Source organism: Artibeus jamaicensis, unplaced genomic scaffold (assembly GCF_021234435.1).
Source record: "Artibeus jamaicensis isolate MK-2021 breed Jamaican fruit bat unplaced genomic scaffold, CSHL_Jam_final contig_399, whole genome shotgun sequence".
NCBI classification, from domain to species: domain Eukaryota; kingdom Metazoa; phylum Chordata; class Mammalia; order Chiroptera; family Phyllostomidae; genus Artibeus; species Artibeus jamaicensis.
The window spans coordinates 873,765-893,645 of NW_026521816.1; the positions used below are offsets into that span (position 1 = coordinate 873,765).

At 38.0% G+C, this 19,881-nt stretch overlaps 1 protein-coding gene across 3 annotated transcripts in view; it reads right to left on the minus strand.

The window, feature by feature from the left end:
* Positions 1 to 19,881, minus strand: part of GCC2 (GRIP and coiled-coil domain containing 2) — a 118,399-nt gene that overhangs the window by 27,519 nt on the left and 70,999 nt on the right. For 2 of the 3 annotated variants that reach the window (XM_053665255.1, XM_037138348.2), the window contains one exon: positions 4,097 to 4,273. In XM_053665255.1, the coding sequence (XP_053521230.1) occupies positions 4,097 to 4,273 (177 nt within the window). Of the gene's footprint in view, positions 1 to 4,096; positions 4,274 to 16,921; positions 17,007 to 19,881 lie in introns of those variants that run through there. The other variant, XM_053665256.1, reaches the window with a different exon arrangement.

Sequence of the window (19,881 nt, forward strand, 5' to 3'; positions counted from 1 at the left end):
TGATTCATAAAGGCAAGTATTTCCTTTTGAGCCAATTAACATGTCACCCTGAAACAAAAAGACTTACCTTTCTATACTTGTTTCTTAATTTCACTGTACTTCAGAACCATTGGGGACCCTATTAAAAATACAGACATCTAGTTCTCATCCTTGAGCCACTGAATCAGGATCTCCAAAGGTGGTGTTAGAAATTGCCTACTTCTAGCAGTTTTCCATGTGATTTTTATGTAGTCAGCTTGAAAACTACTATTTTTAATGGCTCAGTTGTACTGTTGATGTTCTATGTTTGGCTTTGGTAAAATAAAACAAAAAATTTTTTAAAACAAAGGATCCATAGGTACACTATCATAAAAAAATCAAACAATACAAAAGTAATTATAGAAAACCAATGAAACCCTCTTTTATCCATTCCTCCCTACCCTTCCAGTGTAAAACCCCAACTTCAGGTGTAAACATCATTAATGGTTTAATTAGCATATAGCTTTCCAAGATCTCTTTTGTATGGGCTACAGATATGCATACCACATAAGGTTTTAAAACAACATCTAGTGACTAAAGGGAGTTTTATGCAATAAAAATATCATGCTTTCAGAAAAGGTAATTGCCAAATTCATATCAATTAATGAGTTTAGTGAATGCAAGTATATATGCTGCCCCTCAAACCTGCATTTTTTTCCTTAAGCATTTTGTTCAATATCTACCAAGGAAGTAAAGGAAGAACCATTAGTTTTCACAACAATTTTCTAAGGAAGATAAAAGCTACATTTTAGAGCTAAGATAATGCTTCTAGCTTTCAGATGGTATCAACAACATTTCTGAATCTACCAATTTGAGAGAGCCAGAAGCTTAAACCCCACCTGGAACTAGAACAACTATGATGAAGAAAGTTCACTGTTCTGTCTCAGCTGTTACTGGGGTGTTTATATTAGCTGGGCCCTCTAGGCAATGAAGGTATTAGATAGTCACCTTATTTATTCCTCCGCAGCAATTAAAAACATCTCATACAGGGGAAGTATGATTATTAAAAAGTTTTAAAAAGAGAGTAATAGTTCCAGCCAAGATGGAGGTGTTGATAAACACACTGTGCCTCTTTGCACAACCAAAATGACAACAACAAATTTTAAAACAAAAAACATCCAGAACTGACAGAAAATCGAACTCTGTGGAAGTCTGACAACCAAGGAGTTAAAGAAGAAACATTCATCCAGACCAGGAGCAGGGGCAGAGATGGGCAGCCAGGCAGAGAAGACACACGGCAGGGTGGTGGATGGTGGATCTGGTGAGGGGGCATTTTGTGGACTGGGCAATCCCACATTTGCAGGCAGATAAACTGGGAACAACTGGGGGGAGAGACAGGGTTCCAGCACAGGGAAACAAAGCCTCAATGCTCTGATTGAAAACACCTGTGGGGGTTGAGGTGGTAGTGGCAGAAACTCCCAGCTTCACAGGAGAGTTCGTTGGGGAGACCCTCAGGGTCCTAGGTTGTACACATGCCCATCCACCTGGGAGTCAGCACCAGAAGGGCCCAATTTGATTACGGGTAGCAGGGGAAGTGTCTGAAAACCAGCAGAGAGTGGAACAAGCAGCACGGTCCCCTTTCAAACCCCTCCCCCACAAACAGTGTCACAATGCAGTCATAATGCAGCAATGTGGGTTGCCCCACCCTAGTGAACACCTAAGTCTCTGCCCCTTAATACGAAACAGATGTGCTCAGACAAAAAAAAAAAGTCCCAAATGAAAGAGCACATCAAAGCTCCAGAAGAAATACAACTAAGCTACAAAGAGAGCCAAACTATGAGATGCACAGCTCAAAACACTGGTAATCAGGATGCTCACAGAATTGGTTGAGTATGGTCCCAAATTAGATGAAAAAATGAAGGCTATGCCAAGTGAAATAAGAGAAATGTACAGGAAACCAACAGTGATGGGAAGGAAACCAGGACTCAAATCAATGGCTTGGACCAGAAGAAAGAAAGAAACATTCAACCAGAACAGAATGAAGAAACGAGAATTCCAAAAAATGAGGAGAGGCTGAGGAACTGTCAGGACATCTTTAAGTGTTCCAACATCTGAGTCATAGTGGTGCCAGAAGGAGAAGAGGAAGAACATATATCAATTTGCTTTATATTCAGAATTAATTAGATAAATGGTCAAATATTAAAACATACTTTTCATGGCACCATAAAAAATATATATATATAAAAAAAAAGAAGTTGAAAACTTATTTGAACAAATAATGAAGGAGACCTTCCTCAATCTGGCAAAGGAAACAGGCTTCCAGGACATCCAGGAAGCTCAGAGAGTCCTAAAGAAGTTGGACCCAAGGAGGAACACACCAAAGCACATCATAATTACACTGCCCAAGATTAAAGATAAGGAGATAATCTTAAAAGCAGCAAGAGAAAAGGAGATAGTTACCTACAAAGGAGTTCCCATAAGACTGTCATCTGATTTCTCAAAAGAAACCTTGCAGGCAAGAAGGGGCTGGAAAGTATTTGAAGTCATGAAAGGCAAGGACCTACATCCAACATTACTCTATCCAACAAAGCTATCATTTAGAGTAGAAGGGCAGATAAAGTGCTTCCCAGATAAGGTCAAGTTAAAGGAGCTCATCATCACCAAGCCTTTATTATATGAAATATTATAGGGACATAACTAAGAAAAAGAAGATAAATAATATGAACAGTAAAATGACAGCAAACTCAGAGCTATTAACAACTGAACCTAAACAAAACAAAAACATAAACATAAACAAACTAAATAAACAACTAGAACACAAGCAGAATCACAGAAATGGAGATCACATGGAGGGTTATCAGCGGGGGAGGGGGAAGGACAAAGAGGGGGAAAAGGTACAGAGAATAAGTAGCATAAATGGTATGTAGAAAATAGGGGGAGGTTAAGAATAGTATAAAATGTGGAAGGGAAAGAACTTATATGTACAATCCATGCACATGAACTAAAGCAGGGGGAATGTGGATGGAAGGGGGTGTGCAGGGCAGAGGGGAATAAAGAGGGGAAATTGGGACAACTGTAATAGTATAATCAATAAAATATATTTTAAAATTTTGAAAGCTAAAAAAAAGTAATAGGGCACAGAGGGCAACAATATCATTAGCGTTCAATATTTAGGGGGAAGACCCATATAAATATCTCAAAATGCTATGAACACTGACCAGCACTTAGAAGAGTGACTGGCAAAGAGTAGGTACTTAATAAATATTTACAGAATGACTAAACTACTTCAGAAGCATCACTTGCACTTTATTTGTATTAGCAGTATAGTTAGTAATAAATTTTCTAGAGTAAAGAATAAGTGTTGGAAATTTCTGATATAAACATCAAGTTTGTATCCTTAAATATATGCTTATCTCATGGTAAACCCTGGTGAAAGCTAGAAAATTGGTAGACCTTCACTGAAACTTTTGATTTATGAAATTAACATATATAAATCACACTGTTGAAAGATTTAAAAGGCAAAAAAAAATGAAGTGCTTTCACTTTTAAGATTAGCACAAGATTGGGCATGTATTATAAACACACCAGAGATATGTAAAGTATGCTAACATCCTCAATGAAAGATGTTCAATAAAGAATTCTTTTTCTTAATCTAAGATAGAACTAATATCATCACACAATTTATGACAGAAATTCAAAGTTCCTTGTTCACAATAATCTATTTATTGTGCCAATACCCCTAATGCCTATTTATAAGGTACTAATGAACCAAAGTGTAACAAGTTGAAGACAGAGCTTCAAAGGTAAGTTGTGTATTCTTTTCATTGTTTGCATCCTTTCCTTTAGAGAGAATGAAAAAATGCTTAAAATTTGACACCTTGTTAAGAAAGTAGTTTGTTTTTAAAGAAACACTTTGGCCATGAAGGCCATAGGAAAGACAAGAGTATTGGATGAGTACTCTGTCTAAAAAAAACTACGTGCCAAAATAATGGAAGGGGAGTTTTAAGGTAGAAAACACAGTTACCAAGCCTTCAGAAGTATCTATTTCTTATTTTCAATTTGTATTTATCCCAAGAAGCAACATTTTAGGAGTTCCAAACACTGGCACAAACACTGTTATAGCTATTAGCCACCGTACTTTTCCCGGAGTTCTGCCTCTTTGGACACGGTTTCTTGTAGCATCTTGTTGTGTCTTTCTAGCAGAGTATGATGTTCAGACTGTAATGTTTGAAGTTCAGACACACTGATCTGTAAATTATTTTGGGTATCTTGTAATTTGATTTTTAGTTGGTCAGCCAGTATTTCCAGGTGTTCTCTGAAAACAGAAATAAACAAAAAAAATTTCTGGAAGAGGTGAACATGATTTCATGTTTTCAAATAAATTTTATTTTTAATCTTTTGATGTCATACTCCTATTATTATGTACAATTCTAAAGGGAATATAATAATCAGAAGAATTAGAGACTAGGATTAAATACCAAAGTATAGATTTTTTAAAAAAACTAAGATAATACAGATTTACAAGAAGTCTTTTAACTTATAAATTTCATATTCAAATGGAGTAGACCATAAAAAGGCATCAAAATAACCTATTTTATATTGTAAGAGTATGCCATTAATTTAAAAAGAAAAATACACTTGTAAGCTAACCATTATGAGAATGGTAGGTTAGACTAAGTTATAGTAAAACAAGTCCCTGGAGAAAAACATACAAAAATAGACTTTTGGAGGCAGAAAGTTCCTGGAGATCGTGGACTTTGTAGGTAGGTTTTGAATTCCAACCAGTAATTCTGCAACAACTAGTACAATATACTAATAGCTTTATTTATTTTCAACAGATTTTATTTTTATTTACTTTTTTAGAGAGAAAAAGGGAGAGAAACATTGATGTCAGAGAGAAGCATCGAACAGCTGCTTCTTGTCTGCGCCTCAGCTGGGGACAGGACCCACAACCCAGGCATGGGCCCTGACCAGAAATTTAATTGGCAATACTTTGGTTCAGGGATGACGCCCAAGCAGCTGAGCCACGCTGGTCAGGGCATAATAAACTATAAGGTTTTTTTCTTTTTAGTAATGTATAAGAAAGTAGGAGGAACATAAAACATTTACATTAAAATAATTTGAACCCAAATTCTGGCATAATTAAAAAGTCTAAGTCTTCCAAATGGTGTTATTTTTATATTTTGTCAATATTCAGTTTCAGCTTTCGGATGAGCTATTGATGGAGAAAATATCTCATCAGTTTTGTCTTACAGTTCCTTATTTAATAGACAGCCAAACAAAAATTAATATAAGCATAAATATACAAATACTGACATTTAGTCTTACTTAGGACAGTAAGAGCCAGATTAACACTGAACTTTTACTTTTAAAAAACAAAATACACATGCTGTAGAATGCCTTACCTATCTTTTATTCTTAGTACATTTTAAAATTACAAGTGTAATTTGTATGATAGTTTTAAGAAACTTCAAACAACACCCTGTTAAAATAGTAATTGAGATGTTCATAAACTTTAACAAAATTAATTCCAGACCCAAATTTAGTACTTATTAAAAACTCTTATATATAAGAAAAATGTTAAGAAAATTCTATTCAGCATAATTAATGGTGATTAAGTACATCATGGAACCATTTTTATTCTTCTGCCTCTAAATTTAAAAAATTAGAAAACCTAGAGAGGCAAGATGGTGGAGGAGTGAATGGAAACAGTATCAACCTCCTCCCAGGACAAATCTGGAATTACAACTAAATTGTGGAGAAATCACTCAGAACAAACAACTGAACAATAGTGAGAGAAAAGCCTTACAACCTCAGAAAGGCAGAAGAATCAGCTTCAGCACAGCCTGTTTGATAAGGAGTGAGGTAGAGACTCGAGAGGGCTGGCTAGATGCCCACAGGCAGCAGCACCAGACGGATGATTAAGCGGCCAGTTGGATCCCCCTAAGAATAAGGTCTAGACCCTAAGCTGGGATCCCCAGTCTAGAACACCAGAGCCCAAAAAGTACACAGATAACAACTAGCAGTGAAAAGTGGCAGGGTTGTTCTCTGCCAGATATGGATGGCTGGAGATGCAAAGAGACACTTAAAGGGCTAACACACAAATTTTCATTTCGTAGCCACATACCTGAAGCTCCAACAAAGGTAGGGGCAGAGTAGGCTAGAGATGCCTGAGGAGACACTGGAGACAGAAGCTCTGGGGAGAGAGCTGAGAGAGTAGCCACAGGGAACCTGGTGCTGAATCATTCTCCAAAGGGCTGCAGCCCTTGTGCTGAGGCACAGCACTCCTTTTAGAGCAGCAGCAGCCTGAGGAGAAACAATAAACCTAACCCCCCACTGAAGAGACTCTGACCCAGCTCTGTGCTACTTAAGCCTGGCTGCTGAGTGCAGAGTGATTAGAGTAACAACTGAAGGAGACAGACACAGTCGGTAAATCCCTGGGGCAAAGGTGGGGCAATGCGGACTAGAGACGCTTGATGACAGACTGGGGATGGAGGCTTTGGGGAGAGAACTGAGAGAGTGGCCACCAGGATACTGGTGCTGAGTCACTACCACTATAGCAGCAGCCATCCAGTTCAGGCAGATCACTCCCCTTAGAGCAGCTGCAGCCTGAGGGGAAACAATAGCCCCAACCCCAGGAGGGATGCTGCCCTATCCTATGGGGCTTAAGCCTCACTTTTGAGTGTAAGTTATTAGATTAACAAACCAAATAAACAGCCACAGACAGTAGATCATCAGCAGTATTGGAGTAGGCTGCCTAAGGTCAGACAGGCTAAAATATGACATCACCAGAGGTGGATCCAGAAAGAAAAAAACAGTGGTAAATACTACAGGCTACCTAGATAAAATCCACTGTGGTCTTCTCCATGATCAGCAATATTTTCTATCCTGCATAGGATAGAAATATTTCTAATATTTATTTCTTATCCAGCAAGTTTGTGAACATTAAAATCACTAGAATTTATACTATACATTATTTCCCTCTTTCCATTAATAGTCTTAATCTCTTTACACCCTTATTAATACTGATTCATTTGCATTGATAATGCGATTGCAGGAGGGTGGGAAATATTTCTGAGGATGTAGGTTTGTTCCCTGGGCTTTGTGGTTTTGTTCTCGCAACACTTGCACAAAAGCATATAAGACATGGTAGGCAGAGCGACCCATCAGTCAACTAGCTGGAGTGAAGGACCTACCATCCAACAACCAAACAACAATCAAAATCCAATTACATCCAGAGAGCCAACATAAACAACATAAAGGGTATCCCAAGAGCATCAAGTTCAACAGGTCAAGGTGACTGCACCACTGAATCTCACAGGCCTCCTACCATAGAAGTGCACACCACAAACTCAAGAGTCAAAACAGAACAATATAAGAAGCAGAGGCAAACCAGAAGAGTCTCACAAACAATGGGAAGACAAAGAAACAAACTCCCAAAAATGGAAAGGAGGAAGCCTCAGAAAGAAGGCTGTCTGTGTCATTATGGATGAAATGAGTCATTCACATTGACTACCAAGTCCAGTGGAGGAAAAGGGACGGCATGGCTTTTTCTCTCAAGGGGAGCAAAACCACAGCCCTTGCCATGACCGGCCTTTATTGGGTTTCTCAGCACATTACAAGATGGTCCTCATTTACTATGCACAAGTTGCTCTAGGTGGTTACCTTTTACAGAAAACAAAGAAGCCAATGCCAAAACCACATCATAGAAGAGGGATATTTGCAAATGAAAAGGGAAAAGTGGCTGGACCAGTTACAATGGTCCTAGGAAGGTTTACCATGGAGTTTAGGAAGTTATTTTGCAGTAAACGTTTGCAACAAATCTGGGTGAAGGAGTTTTTTTACAAAAAGCAAGACTCAAAGAGGCCTAGGTATATTGTAGGCCTGATTCCCCATAGGAGAAACTATCCATGGGCATGGATCCTTTGCATCTCCGAGTGGAGGCTGGGCCCACACCACACAGAACAGTCTCCTACAGAAGGCTAAATAAAATAAAGGCAAGTCAACTATCAGATATTAAATTCAAAACAATGGGTATAAGGAACGTCAATGAGCACTCTGAGAATTACCAAAAACTACAGAGAAATATGAAGAAATGACTGCAAATAGTATTAACGAGAAAAAGGAAATAGAAACTATCAACAAGGGCCAAGAGGATATGAAGATTCATTCCTCCATGTCTGAATTGAAGAACACAGTAGAAGGAATCGAAAGCAGGCTAGAGAAAACAGAGGATTGAATCAGAAAGCTGGTGGACAGGGTAGAGAAAAACTCCCAGAAAGAGCAACAAAAGGAAAAAGGACCAAAAAAGAAAGAAGAGATGTTAAGGGAACTTCGGAATAACATTTAACATAATAATATCTGTATAATAGGGATACCAGAAAGAGAAGAAGAAAAGCAAAGGATAGAAAACCTATTTGAAAAAGTAATGATGGAAAACTTCCCTAATTTGATGAGAAAAAGTCACACAAATGCAGGAAGTAGAGGGTCACAATAAAGAGGAACCCAAAGAGGCCCATTCTAAGACTCATCATAATTAAAATGGCAAATATCCAAGACAAAGACATAGTCTTAAAGGCAGCAAGAGAGAAACAGGAAGTAACATACAAGGGAGCCCTGATATGGCTAGCAGCTGACTTCACCATGGAAACACTGCAAGACATAAGAGACTGGAAAGAAATATTCCCAGTAACAAAAAGCAACGGCATGCAACCAAAACTACTCTACCCAGCAAGGCTGTCATTAAAATGGAAAGTAAAATAAGGAGTTTCCCAGAAAAAAAAAGCCTCAAAGAATACATTTCCATCAAACCAGCACTGCAAGATATGCTAAAGGAACCGCTTTAAAAAAGAAAGAAAAAGAATGAGATAGAGAGGAACACAGGTATAAAGGGAGTAAAATAATAAGTACCTATCAATAATAACCTTAAATGTAAATGTATTAAATAGCCAATCAAAAGACAGAGTAGCTGAATAAGAAAACATGACCCACACATACCCTGCCTAAAAGAGGTACACCTCAGAACAAAAGACCTACAGAGACTGAAAGGAAAGGGTTAGAAGAAAAATTCTAAGCAAATGGACAGAAAAGAAACTCTGACGTAGCAGTAATTATATCAGACAAAATAGATTCTAAACAAAAGCCATAGAAAGAAAAAGAGAAGGACATTTGCTAATACTAAAGGAAAGAATCCATCAAGAAAACTTAAACATTGTAAACATATATGCACCCAACATAGAAGCACCCAAATATATAAGGAAAATCTTGGAGGACTTCAGAAAAGATATTGACAGTCCTTGCCTCCAGGAAGACAACTGTGTGAGGCTACTGGTATCTCAGAGCTCCAACCTATGGGATCAAAATTTTATGGGGGATGCAGGGAAGATGGCAACGGAGTAGGACAGAACGGATTCCAGCTCCCGTACTTGTGGGTGAAAATCCTGGCAGATCTATAGAGAAGCAGCACAAAAAACCATAGGTTACCCAGCATTTATGAAATTAAAAGACCAGAGACTGTGACCAACGCTGAAACACCAGACAGCAGCAGAGTCAGCTACGGGAGCTGGGACACTTAGCAGTGGTAGGCGACCAGCTCGGAGACCAGCGTGGGGACCAGCGTGGGAGTAGGTGGAGACAGAGAACATCAAGATACCTGAAGGAGTCTGTACCACTGAAATTCACAGGTATTATACCACAGAAGTTCACATCGTAAACCCAGGGAGTAAGAACTGATCAAATTTAGAAGCTGAGGCAAACAAGAAGAGTCTCAAAGAATGGGAAGACAAAGAAAAAATCCCCAAATGAAAGAAAAAGCAGAAACTTCACAAATGATGTTAGATGAAATAGAGGCTATTCAACTCAAAGCACTGGTTATTAAGAAGTTCAAAGAGCTCACAATGAGCTACCAGAAACTACAGGGGAGCTACAATGATCTCTCTGCAAACTACATTAACATGAAAAAGGAAATAGAAAATATCAGCAGGGACAAGAGGAAATGAAGAATAAAATTTCTGAATTGAAGAACACAGTAGAAAGTTTCAAAAGATGAATAGAAGAGGCGGGGGATCGGATTAGAGAGTTGGAGGACAAAGTAGAAAGCATCTCACAGAAAGAGCAAGAAAATGAAAAGAGGCTCAGAAAGAATGAAGAGGGATTAAGAGAATTTCAAGACAATATGAAATGTAATAATATCCGAATAACAGGAATACCAGAAGGAGAAAAACAAAAGATAGAAAACGTATTTGAAAAAGTAATAATGGAAAACTTCCCTAATTTCATGAAAGAAAAAGTCACACAAATCCAGGAATCACAGAGAGTCCCAATCAAGAGGAACCCAAAGAAGCCCACTTCTAGACACATCATCATTAAAATGGTAAAATTCCAAGACACAGAGAGAATCTTAAAGGCAGCAAGGGAGAAAAAAGAAGTAGCATACAAGGGAACCCCAATAAGGTTAGCTACTGACTTCTCAATGGAAACACTTCAAGCAAGAAGAGAATGGCAAGAAATATTCCAAGTAATGAGAGCCAGAGGCCTGCAACCAAGGCTACTTTACCCAGCAAGGCTATCAAGATAGAAGGCCAAATAAAGAGCTTCCAAGACAAAAGAAGTCTAAAAGAATATGCCTCCACCAAACCAGCTCTACAAGAAATACTAAAAGGACTGCTTTAAAAAAAAGAAAAAGAAAAAGAAGGGGACAGAGAGGAACACAGGTGCAAAAATGGCAATGAATAAGTATCTATCAATAATAACCTTAAATGTAAATGGATTAAATGCTCCAATCAAAAGACACAGAATAGCTAAATGGATAAGAAAGCAAGACCCACACATATGCTGCCTACAAGAGACCTACCTCAGGACAAAAGACCATCACAGAGTAAAAGTAAAAGCCTGGAAACAAATTTTCAAGGCAAATGGACAAGAAAAAAAAGCTGTAGTAGCAAATCTCATATCGGACAAAATAGACTTCAAGAAAAGGGACATAAAGAGAGACCAAGAAGGTCACTTCATAATACTCAAGAAAAGAATCCACCAAGAAGACATTAACATCATAAATATATATATGCACCAAACATAGGGACAACCAAATATATCAAGAAAATCTTAGAGGACTTCAAGAAAGATATTGACAGCAACACAATTATAGTAGGGGATTTTAACACCCCACTATCAAAAATGGACAGATCTTCCAAACAAAATAACAAAGACATTGCGGCATTAAACAACACCCTAGAAGAAATGGACTTAACTGATATATATAGAGAGCCCTTCATCCCAAAGAAGCTAAATACACATTCTTTTCAAATGCACATGGAACATTCTCAAAGATAGACCACATGATAGGGCATAAAACAAGCCTCAACAAATTCAAGAAAATTGAAACCATACCAAACATTTTCTTTGACCACAAGGGACTGAAAGTGAAAACAAACCCCAAAGGAAAAAACCCAAAGCACCCAAAATCATGGAGACTGAATGGTATGCTATTAAACAATGAATGGGTCAAGAATGAAATTAGGGAAGAAATCAAAACGTTTCTAGAAACAAATGAAAACGATCTCACAACAACCCAAAACTTATGGGACACAGCGAAGGCAGTCCTGAGAGGGAAGTTTATAGCAATATGGGCCTACCTAAAGAAGATAGAAATATTTCAAAAAAAAAAACAACCTAACGCCACGCCTGCAAGAACTCGAGAAACAACAACAAAGACAGCCCAGAGCAAGCAGAAGGAAGGAAATATCCAAGATCAGAGCAGAATTAAATGACATAGAGACTAAAAGCACAATTCTAAAAATCAATAAACCTAGGAGTTGGTTCTTTGAAAAGATAAACAACATAGACAAGCCTTTAAGTAGGCTCATCAAGAAAAGAAGAGAGAGGACACAAATAAACACAATCACAAATGAAAGAGGAGAGATTACAACTGATATCACAGAAATAGAAGGGATTATAAGAAATTACTATGAAGAACTGTATGCAAAGAAATTTGAAAACCTAGGGGAAATGGACAAATTTCTAGAAAAACACAATCTTCCAAAACTCAGTGAAAAATAAGCAGAAAACCTGAATAGACCAGTAACAGCAGAAGAAATTGAAGCAGTAATCGAAAAACTCCCATCACACAAAAGCCCTGGACCAGATGGTTTCACAGGAGAATTCTACAAAGCATTTAAGGAAGAGCTAACCCCTAGCCATCACAGGCTATTCCAAAAAATCCAAAATGATGGAAGACTCCCAAACTCTTTTTATGAAGCCAGCATCATACTAATCCCCAAACCAGATAAAGACATAAGGAAGAAAGAAAACTTCAGGCCAATATCACTGATGAACATAGACACTAAAATCCTAAACAAAATATTGGCAAATCGCATTAACAATATATCAAAAACATCACACACCATGACCAAGTGGGATTCATCCCAGGGACGCAAGCACAGTTCAATATTTGCAAATCACTAAGTGTAATACATCACATAAACAAAAGCAAAGACAAAGACCACATGATCATATCAATAGATGTGGAAAAAGCTTTTGATAAGGTACAACACCCATTTATGATAAAAACACTCAGCAAAGTGGGAATACAGGGAGCGTTCCTCAATATAACAAAGGCCATATATGAGAGACCTACAGCCAACATCATACTCAATGGGCAAAATCTAAAATCTTTTCCGATAAGATCAGTAACAAGACAAGAACGTCCACTTTCACCACTCCTATTCAATATAGTATTGGAAGTTTTAGCCACAGTGTTCAGGCAAGGGAAGGAAATAAAAGGCATCCAAGTAGGAAAGGAGGAAACAAAACTGTCATTGTTTGCAGATGACATGATAGTGTACATGGAAAATCCTATAGACTCTACCCCAAAACTGCTTGAACGAATTAATGAATTTGGCAAAACAGCAGGTTACAAAGTCAATATCTGAAAATCAAAGGCATTTTTGTATACCAACAATGAATCAGCAGAAGCAGAAATCAAGGAAAAAAATTCCATTCGATATAGCAAAAACAAAAATAAAATATCTGGGAATAAACCTAACTAAGGAGGTGAAAGACCTATAAGCAGAAAACTACACAGCCCTGAAGAAAAAAAATCAAAGAAGACACAAAGAAATGGAAACATATACCTTGTTCATGGATTGAAAGAATTAACATCATCAAAATGTCCATACTATCCAAAGCAACTTACAGATTCAATGCAATACCTATTAAATTACCAATGGCATATTTCACAGATATAGAGCAAACACTTCAAAAATTTATATGAAACCATAAACGACCCTGAGTAGCAGCTGCAATTTTGAGAAAGATTAACAAAGTAGGAGGGATCACAATACCTGATATCAAACTGTATTACAAGGCTACTGTAATCAAAACAGCCTGGTACTGGCATAAAAACAGGCACATAGACCAATGGATCAGAATGGAGAGCCCAGAAATAAACCCAAATCTCAACAGACAATTAATATTCGACAAAGGGGGCAATAACATAAAATGGAGTAAAGATAGCCTCTTCCACAAATGGTGTTGGGAGAACTGGACAGCTACGTGCAAAAAAATGAAACTTGAGCACCAACTTACACCATACACCAAAATAAATTCAAGGTGGATAAAAGACTTAAATATAAGTTGTGAAACCATTAAAGTCCTAGAGGAGAACATTGACAGGAAAATCTCAGATATTTCATGCAGCAACATTTTTACTGATGTGTCCCCTAGAGCAAGGAATATAAAGGAAAGAATAAACAAATGGTATATCATCAAAATAAAACGTTTCTGCGTGGCTAAAGAAAACAGTATTAAGTGAAAAAGACAACCAACTGTATGAGAAAACATATTTGCCAATGATACCTCAGACAAAGGTTTAATCTCGAAGATAAACAAAGAACTTACACAACTCCACTCTAAGAAGACAACCAACCCAATTAAAAAATGGGAAAAGGACTTGAACAGACACTTCCCCAAGGAGGACACACAGAAGATCCAGAGACACATGAAGAAATGCTCAATATCACTAGCTATCAGAGAGATGCAAATTAAAACCACATGAGATGCCACTTTACACCAGTCAGAATGGCTATCATAAACAAAGCAACCAACAACAAATGTTGGAGAGGGTGTGGGGAAAAGGGGTCCTTAGATCACTGTTGGTGGGATTGCAGACTGGTACAACCATTATGGAAAACAGTATGGAATTTTCTCAGAAAAATAAAAATCGACCTGCCTTTTGACCCAGCAATTCCACTGCTAGGATTATACCCCAAGAATCCTAAAACATCAATTTCAAAGAACCTGTGTAGCACAATGTTCATAGCAGCACAATTTACAATAGCCAAAAGTTGGAAGCAACCTAGGTGCCAATCAGTAAATGAATGGATCAAAAAATTGTGGTACATATACATAATGGAACTCTATGCAGCAGAGAGAAAGAAGGAGCTCCTACCCTTTGCAACAACATAGATGGAACTGGAAAGCATTATGCTGAGTGAAATAAGCCAGGTGTTGAAAGACGAATACCATATGATCTCACCTTTAACAGGAAGCTAAACAACAAAACAGACAAGCAAGCAAAATAAAGACAAATACACTGAAATAGAGAACAGGGGGACAGTGACCAGAGGGGAGAGGGGAGGGAATTTAAGGGGAAAAAATGGGAGGGATTTAGAAGAACAAGTAGAAAGGACACAGGGATAATAACTAAGGGGGGTGGAAATGGGAGGGAGGTGGGGTGCATGGGGGAGGGGTATGCTGGGATGGGAGAAATAAACAGAAAACTGTACTTGAAAAATAACTAAATAAAAATTTTTTAAAAAGATATTGACAGCAACACACTCACACTAGAGGATGTTAACACCCCAGTGTCAACAATGGCTAGATCTTCCAAACAAAACAATAAGAATATTGCCCCATTGAACAATGCCCTAGATCTAATGGACTTAATTGATATATATAGAGCATATGATCCCAAAGAAGCAAAATGTACATTCTTTTCAAATGAATAGGGAACATTTTCGAAGACAGGCCGCACGACAAGACACAAAACAAGCCTCAACAAAGTCAAAAAAACTGAAATCATATAAAGTATCTTCTTAGGCCATAAGAACTTGAAATCAGAAAACAACCTCAAGGAAAAAAGTCAAAAACACTCAAATTTGTAGATATTGAATAGCATGCTATTAAAGAATGAATGGATTAAGTGTGAAATCAAGGAAGAAATCAGAAAGTTTCTGGAAAGAAATTAAAATGAACTCATAACAACCTCAAACTTACGGGACACAGCGTAGGCAGTCCCGAGAGTATTAATAGCAATACAGGCCTACCTAAAAAATACAGAAACATTTCAAGTAAACAACCTAATCCAACATCTACAAAAACTGGAGGAACAACAACAAAGACAGCCCAGAGCAAGTATAAGGAAGGAAATGAACAAGATTAGAGCAGAATTAAAGGATACAAAGACTAAAGAACAATTCTGAGGATTATTGAATCTAGGAGTTCGTTCTTTGAAAAGATAAACAAAATTGACAAGCCTTTAAGGAGATTTAGCAAAAAAAAAAATAGGACAGAAGTAAACAAAATCAGAAATAAAAGAGAGTAGTTACAACAGATACCATAAAAATACAAAGAATTGTAAGAAATTACTACAAAGAAATATATGCCAAGAAATCTGACAACCTAGGTGAAATGGATAAATTTCTAGAAAAATATAATCTTACAAAATTGAATGAAGACACAGAGAGCCTGAACCGACCAATAATAGTTGATGAAATTGAAGCAGTAATCAAAAAACTTCCAGCACACAAAAGCTGTAGACTGGATTGTTTCATAGGAGAATTTCACAAAACATTTAAGGACAAGCTAACCCCTATCCTTCATAGATTATTCCAAAAAATTCAAGAAGAGGGAAGACTCCCAAACTCTTTTTATGATGCCACTGTCATCCTAATCCTAAAAGCAGATAAAGACACAGTAAAGAAAGAATACTACAGGACACTATTGCTGATGAACATAAGATGCTAAAATCTTCAACAAAATATGGACAAACTGCATCCAGCAATACAATAAAAAATTATACACCGTGATCAAGTGGGATTCATCCCAGGGATATAAGGATGATATAAAAACCACATGATCATATCAATAAATGTAGGAAAAGCATTTCATAAGGTACAGCAGCCATTTATGATAAAAACACTCAGGTGAGAACAGAAAGAGCATTCCTCAACATAATGAAGGCCACATACAAGAAATGTACAGCCAACATCATACTCAAAGGGCAAAAACTAAAAGCTTTCCCACTAACATCAGCAAGAAGACAAGGATGTCTGTACTTACTACTCCTATTCAACATAGTATTGAAAGTCCTAGCCACAGCAAGCAGACAAGGAAAAGAAATAAAACCCAACCAAATCAAAAAAGAGGAAGAAAAACTGTCATTGTTTGCAGATGACATGATAGTGTACATAGAAAATAATACAGATTCCACCAAAACACTACTAGACCTGGTAAGTGAATTTGGCAAAACAGCGGAATACAAAATCAATATTCGGAAATCAAAGGCATTCTTGTACAACAACAATAAAATACCAAAAACAGAAATCAGGGGGAAAATCCCATTTTGCTATAGCAACAACAAAAATAAAGTACTTAGGAAGAAAGTGTACAAAAAGGTAAAAAACCCATATTCAGAAAAGTATACAACACTGAAGAAAGAAATTAAGGAAGACACAAATAAATGGAAGAATATACCATATTCATGGACTGGAAGAATTAGCATCATCAAAATTTCCATACTACCAAAAGCAATTTATAGATTCAACGCAATCCCTATTAAAGTACCAATGACATAGTTTACAGATATATAATGACAATTTCAAAAATTTATATGGAACTATAAATGACCCCAAATAGCCTCAGCAATTTTAAGAAAGAAGAACAAAGTAGAAGGGAATCACAATACCTGATATCAAAATGTATCACAAGGCCGGACTTCCGCCAAGATGAAGGCATTGGTGGAAATACTTTGCTTCCTCGCACAACCAAATCTAAAAACAACAAAGTTTTAACAACAATAAACGCAACCAAACCACAGAAAACCGAACAATACAGAGTCTGAAAATAACGAACTGCTAAGCTAAACCGGTGAGAGCAGGGAAGCCAGCAGCACAGCAGGTTGGGCAAAAACGATCCCCCAACCAGGCAGTGCGCAAGCAGCCGAAGGCGCGGATCCTAGGTGCAGGGTAGCTACGGGCAGACCCAGGGAAGGTGCGATGTAGCTGATGCAGCTGGCTGTCTGGGATCGCACATGCAGATAAACCAGTGAAGAGACATGCATTGAGACAGATGGCGCAGGCCCCGGCACAGGGCGGCAGGCTCACACATTTGTGCTCAGATAAACAGGCGGAGGCGAGTAGTGAGGCGCGGGTGAGCGGAGAGGACCGCCATTGCTCCCTCCCTGACCCCGCCCCCACATAAAGCATCAGAAACCAGCAACCTGGGTGGCCCCACCCTGGTGAACACTTAAGGCACTTCTCTTCATACGTAACAGGCATGAACACACCAAAACATGGCTCAAGAACAACTCAGAGCCCCAGAGCCGATAAATCTAAGCGATGAAGAAATAGCCAAACTTTCAGATGCACAGTTCAAAACACTGGTGATCAGGATGCTCACAGAACTGGTTGATTTTAGTCACAAATTAGAGGAACATATGAAGGCTAAACTAATTGAAATGAAGGGAAATGCACAGGAAAACAATAGTGATGGAAAGGAAACTGGGACTCAAATCAAGGGAGTGGACCAGAAGGAAGGAAAAAATGACCAAACAGAAAAGGATGAAGAAACAACAATTCAAAAAAATGAGGAGAGGCTTAGGAACCTCCAGGACATCTTTAAATGCTCCCACATCTGAATTATAGGGGTACCAGAAGGGGAAGAGGAACAGCCACCAGTGGAAAACTTATTTGAACAAATAATAAAAGAGAACTTCCCCACCCTGGCAAAGGAAATAGACTTCCAGGAAATCCAGGAAGCTCAGAGAGTCCCAAAGAAGTTGGACCCAAGAAGAAACACACCAAGGCACATCATAAGTACATTAGCCAAGATTAAAATGAAGGAGAGAATCCTAGAAGCAGCAAGAGATAAGGGGACAGTCACCTACAAAGGAGTTCCTATCAGGCTGTCAGCTGATTTCTCAAAAGAGACCTTACAACCAAGAAGGGGCTGGAAAGAAGTATTCCAAATCATGAAATCCAAAGACCTACATCCAAGATTGCTCTACCCAGCAAAGCTTTCATTTAGAATGGAAGGACAGATAACGTGCTTCTCAGATAAGATCAAATTCAAGGAGTTCATCATCACCAAGCCCTTATTATATGAAATGTTAAAGGGACTTACCTAAGAAAATAAGATAAAAAATATGAACAGTGAAAGGACAGCAAACTCACAGTTACCAACAACCACACCTAAAACAAAAGCAAATTAAGAGGACAGCTGGATCAGGAGTGAACCATAGAAATGAAGATTGCACGGAGGGTTAGCAAAAGGGGAGTGGGAGGAGAAAAAGGGGGGAAGGGTACAGAGAATAAGTAGCATAGATGGTAGGTAGAAGATAGATAGGGGGAGGGTAAGAATAGTAGAAGAAATATAGAATCTAAAGAACTTAAGACACGCGTTCATGAACTAAAGGGGGGAATGGTGGGGGAGGGGTGTGCACGGTAGAGGGAAATGAAGGGAGGAAATAGAACAAATGTAATGGCATAATCAATAAAATAAAAAAATATTTTAAAAAATGTATTACAAGGCCTCTGTAATCAAAACAGTCTGGTACTGGCCAGGAACAGACACATAGATCAATGGAACAGAATAGAGAGGCCAGAAATAAACTCAAGTCTCTATGGTCAGTTAATTATTTGACAAAGGGGGCAGCAGGATAAAATGGAGTAAAAATAGCATCTTCAACAAATAGTGTTGAGAGATCTGGACAGCTACATGCAAAAAAATGAAATTCGACCATATACTTACAACATACAGAAAAATAAATGCAAGATGGATAAAAGACTTAAAGACATAACACCATGAAAGTCCTAGAGGAGAACAAGGACAGGAAAATCTCAGGTATTTCATGCAGCAATATTTTCACTGACTTGTCTCCTAGAGCAAGGGACATAAAGGAAACATTAAACAAATGGGACCTCATCAAAATGAAAAGCTTCTGCACAGCTAAAGAAAAACATCAGCAAAATTAAAAGGGAACCAACTGTATGGGAAAATAGTTTCCAATAATAGCTTGGACAAGGGTTTGATCTCTAAAATACAGAAAGAACTCACAAGACTCCACTCAAGGAAGACAAACAAATAACCCAATTAATAAATGGGCAAAGAACCTGAACAGACACTTTGCCGTGGAGAACATACAGTGGGCCCAGAGACATATAACAGGATGGTCAGCATCACTAGCCATTACAGAGATGCAAATTAAAACCACAATGAGATACCACTTCACAAAGGTCAGAATGGCCATCATAAACAAAGCAACAAACAACTAGTGTTGGAGAGGTTGTGGAGAAAAGGGAACCTTTTTCTGCTGGTGGGATTGCAGACTGGTGCAGCCACTGTAACAAACAGTGGAATGTCCTCAGAAAACTAAAAATTAAACTGCAATTCCATTGCTGGGATTATTCCCTTAGAATTCTGAAACACCAATTTCAAAGAACCTATGAACTCCAATGTTCATAACAGCACAATTTTTAATAGTCAAGTACTGGAAGCAACCTAAGTGCCCATCAGCAAACGAGTGGATCGGAAAACTGTGGGACATTTACACGATGGAATAACACACAGCAGAAAGAAAAAAGAAGCTCCTACTCTTTATGACAACTTGGATGGATCTGGAGAGCATCATGGTAAGTGAAATAAGCC